This window comes from Trypanosoma grayi (genome assembly GCF_000691245.1).
Source record: "Trypanosoma grayi strain ANR4 Tgr_507_V1, whole genome shotgun sequence".
Lineage (NCBI taxonomy): Eukaryota > Euglenozoa > Kinetoplastea > Trypanosomatida > Trypanosomatidae > Trypanosoma > Trypanosoma grayi.
The window spans coordinates 1-4,007 of record NW_008826126.1 but is presented as its reverse complement, the minus strand read 5'-3'; the positions used below and the strand labels follow the sequence as shown (position 1 = coordinate 4,007).

At 53.8% G+C, this 4,007-nt stretch overlaps 2 protein-coding genes across 2 annotated transcripts; both read left to right on the top strand.

Moving 5' to 3' along the window:
- Positions 1-880: 880 nt before the first annotated feature.
- Positions 881-1,180, top strand: DQ04_05071010 (hypothetical protein; the record flags this gene model as incomplete). The annotated part of the gene is made up of 1 exon (XM_009313961.1): positions 881-1,180. One exon carries the CDS (start codon positions 881-883, stop codon positions 1,178-1,180), a length of 300 nt encoding a protein of 99 aa, XP_009312236.1.
- A 319-nt stretch (positions 1,181-1,499) lies between these two features.
- DQ04_05071000 (Na[+]/H[+] hydrogen antiporter 1) lies at positions 1,500-3,551 on the top strand (the record flags this gene model as incomplete). The annotated part of the gene is made up of 1 exon (XM_009313960.1): positions 1,500-3,551. The coding sequence occupies one exon, from the start codon at positions 1,500-1,502 to the stop codon at positions 3,549-3,551; it is 2,052 nt and encodes a 683-aa protein (XP_009312235.1).
- Positions 3,552-4,007: the final 456 nt, after the last annotated feature.

Sequence of the window (4,007 nt, the reverse complement as noted above, 5' to 3'; positions counted from 1 at the left end):
TGATTGGGTTCACACCGAGTGCCAGCGCACATACCCACCTATCTCTTAACTGTCCCCCGTTCTGGGCACACATGTGCTTCTTTCTTGTCATTCGTGTGCCCCCATCACGGCCAGCACACAAACAGGTGGCTCTGCACGAGAACATGCTTGCATTTTCTTATTATTTATGCACACACTGACGGACGTAACCCATTCCCCTTGGCGTGTACCATCGAGACGCTTCTGTTTTTGTTTTTGTAACCCGCTTGTGGGCAAAAAGCCAAGAAAAAAAAGGAATGGGACTGAACGAGAAGTCTGGTAGAGTGGAGAGAAACCAACAGAAGTAGCTGTGCATAGCCGTGTGCTGCTGTGCCGTGGCAGAGGCCAACGATGAAAAGCGGTGGCACATGCAGTGAAAAATAAAGTTAAAATAGGCAGCGACTGCTCCTAGGGAGGCAGTGCGTAGGAGTAGCAAATAGGGACGGAGGGGACGGTGGGCTTTTTTTCTCTCTCTTTGGGACGGGTGGGGGGCGCAAGGTAGCAAGTGGGACATGGGGGACGTTCTTTTTTTTTGGGAGGGGGGCATATCTGCAGTAGTAGCACTCCTCTGTGGGCGAGGAGACGCATAGCAGGTGGATCTATACACCCACCCACACTTCTTCTGGTGACAGACGTGACACAGCTCCATGGGGCGTGTGGTGTCTTGCTATTTTTATTTTTCGTTTTGCTTCCTTTCGCTTTGCGCATCTGTTCATGGGCCGGTGGCGGTGTGGGCGGCATGATAGAGAGGAGGCGCGGCGGAGAAAAAAAAAAAAAGGGACACCCATTCACCCCACACGAACTGCTCGCCTGCACTTGTGTTTGCAGAAGTTTTTTCTTTTACTTGCGTTTTCTTTCTTATATGATTGCACTTCAACTGCGTGAAGGGGCGCTCCGGGATCGGCGCTTGTTCGCTGTGCGGAGGCGTGTGCCACACGCACGTATTCTGCAGAAGGGTGGTGTGCGCATGTATGGATGTGCGTGGCACACGTTTCGGCTTGGACGCCTCTTCACTCGAGGTGTCGCACTCACTTTCTCTGGACTGCTTCAATGCGCACCCACTCCTTTTTTTTTCCGGTGGATGCACGCAGACATACACACGCATGGGTTTTTCTCCCTTTACTCATCTACTGCTTGCTGGGCGCATTCTTCTGAGCTGTGAACACGCACAATAAGCAAGGCTTGGGAGCGGCGAGCGACACAAGCGGCGCAGGATAATATAGGGAACGAAGGAAAGGAACACGTAGGTGGTGTAAATAATTACCCAAGTGGGGAGTAAAACACAAACAGCGCCTGGTGGATAGTATATAACGGCCGGGGAAGAACGAAGGAGTGTGTGCAGCACTCCCACTAATCTTATACCCACACTAATACACCGATACGCGTTTAAAGACATAGTCAAGACTGACTGTATTGTTTGAGGATTCCACACACAGCAACAACAACAACAACAACACCAACAACAGCGCCGGTGAGGCGAGATGCCACTGCAGACTGAGGAAACAGGGAATCAAACACCTTTGAATCAACTGGGACAGGATCAACAACAAGAGCAGCGACAACGAGAAGGAGGGCAATATGAATTACGCGATGCGGGGTATGAAATGTTGCAGATCAGCGCTGAGGAGTCCCCGCGGGAGCCCATTCACGACGACGTTTGTCGGCAGTCGCAGCACACCGCTTCCAGTGCGCTGAACATGAGCATTCTTCGGGGCGTGCCGGAGCACCTCCATCCGCTTGCGCGGCAGATCCACACACTAAACGATGCGGACCTCGTCGTCATTGCCGCCATCACGGATAATGTCGCCACACGCGATGTGTACTCACTGCTGCCATACACAGGAAGTAACTGGTTCCTGCCGCAGATATCGGAGGTGGGTGAGGGCGAGCCCCACTGGGGCATCCACTGCAGCTCGTATGGCGCCTTTAATATCACACTTGGTGGCCGCCGTATGTTTCTTCCGGTCACTGGCATATTTCTCCGCATTCTTGTGATTGTTTTGTTCTGGTTTACACTGTGGAATATTCTACCGCACTGGTTAATGGAGCCTAGCGGCTATGTGTGGGACCCACTCGTGCTGGTTGTGGTTGCTGCCATTGTGGGTGGTTTGCTCTGCCGTTTGCTGCAGATCCCACCGCTTGCTGGCGTGTTGTGGATTGCCATTATGTGGAATAACATTCCTCACGAGCATTATCTAACGGAGGGTATCGTGCTCCAGGTAAAAGATATTTCATCAAAAATGGGTCTTACGGTCATTATGGCGCGCGCCGGATACTCGCTGACGATCAAGGGCATCATCCCGCATTGGAAACAGAGCATACTTTTGGCGACAATGCCATTTGCGTTCGAGGGAGTTGCACACAGCCTTATTGCGAACAAGATATTCAAATATGAGGACAACTATCAGTGGGCCTTCCTGCAGGGAATGGTGTGCTCTATCGTCTCCCCGGCGGTTGTGGTGCCTGGCACCTTATACCTGCAGGAGATGGGGTATGGCCGTGGTGTTGGGCCGCTTTCACTGATGCTCTCCGCTGTCGGCGTGGAGATCGTACTTGGGGTGTGGACTGCGAACTTTATCATCGGTTTACTTTTCCACGATCAGAACCTCGCTGTCGCAATTGTTCTGGGACCTGTGCAGTTTATTGGCGGCATTATCATCGGCATCATCATCGGCGTCGCATTCTTCTACTTTGTGGAGATATTGAAGAATGAAGCCGAGCGACTACCGAATGGGCATTTCCAGAAGAAGCACTTCTACGGTACCCTGGATTTTGCTACCTTTGTGTTCTTGTTGCTCGCTTTTTCAATGGTTTTTCTTGGGTATAGCCTCAACCTTGCCGGTGGTGGCTGCACCATGTGTGTCTTCTTCGCGAGCACGGTGACACACTTCTGCCTCAAGGACGGCAACCCAGAGTTGGAGGAACAGAAGAAATATATTGGCTCGTGGCTGGCCTTTGTCTGGGACAATGCCATGATGCCGTTTCTCTTCGCTATGATGGGGGCGAAGATCAACATTGGCGCCATCTTCAACTCGGACTTCTTCCCCAAAGCGATTGTCTGCCTTATTTGCAGCACCGTTGTGCGTCTGGTGGTGACGCTTGTGATTCAGCTCGGCTCCGGCACGCCTTGGCAGCATAAGCTTCTCGTGTGCGCCGGCTACACCGGCAAGGCATCCGCGCAGGCGTCTCTCGGCCCCATTGCTGCAGCACTCGTGGCTGCGGAGTTAGCGAAGCTCCCGCCCGACGTGGCGCCCACAGCGGAGCTGCTGAAGCGACGTGAGTATGCCAACAACGTGCAGCAGATGTCGGCGATGTATGTAATGTTCATGGCGGCCGTCGCGTCGCTGAGCCTCGTGCGCGGCGGCATGGCACTGCTGCCACGCGTGCTGCCGCCGGAGCGGAAACGTCGCTGGGGCGACTCTTCGGTGGAGGGGCCACAGCCTGAAGAAAGCGACAAAAACGTCGACAGGAGCGCGGAGGAGGATGAAGCGAGGGGTGATATCGCGGGCCGGAACAACGCTGCGGGGCGGTAGGAGCGACGGGCACGCCGCTGCCGCTGCACCGAATGCGGCCTTCGACCCGGTGCGGAGTGGCGGCTGCGTCTGATACAACAGCGGCGCGGCGATGGCCACACACATACACACACGGAGTGGGAGGGGGGGGGGGCGAGGAAAAACACCGCGGCCTGCGTATGTGGAGGCCTGGAGTCCGTAAATGTGTGTGTGTGTACGCCCCCATGTGCAAGTGTGCGAGGGCGGTAATACTATAATTATTAAAAAAAAGGCCTCTTTCGCTTTAAAGTTTTGTTTCTTTCTTCTTTGTTTGTGTTCCCTTCTGCCGTTTGCTTCACTGTTGTCCGCCGTCCGTTTTTTGTTTTGCCTTTTTTTAGTGGTCAACCGCTTCATCGAAATGGGATGAGACAACGCCGGTGCGTGTGGCGTTCAACATCACGCCGGTGCCGACCTCTCTCTGCATTGCTCTCTCTCTCT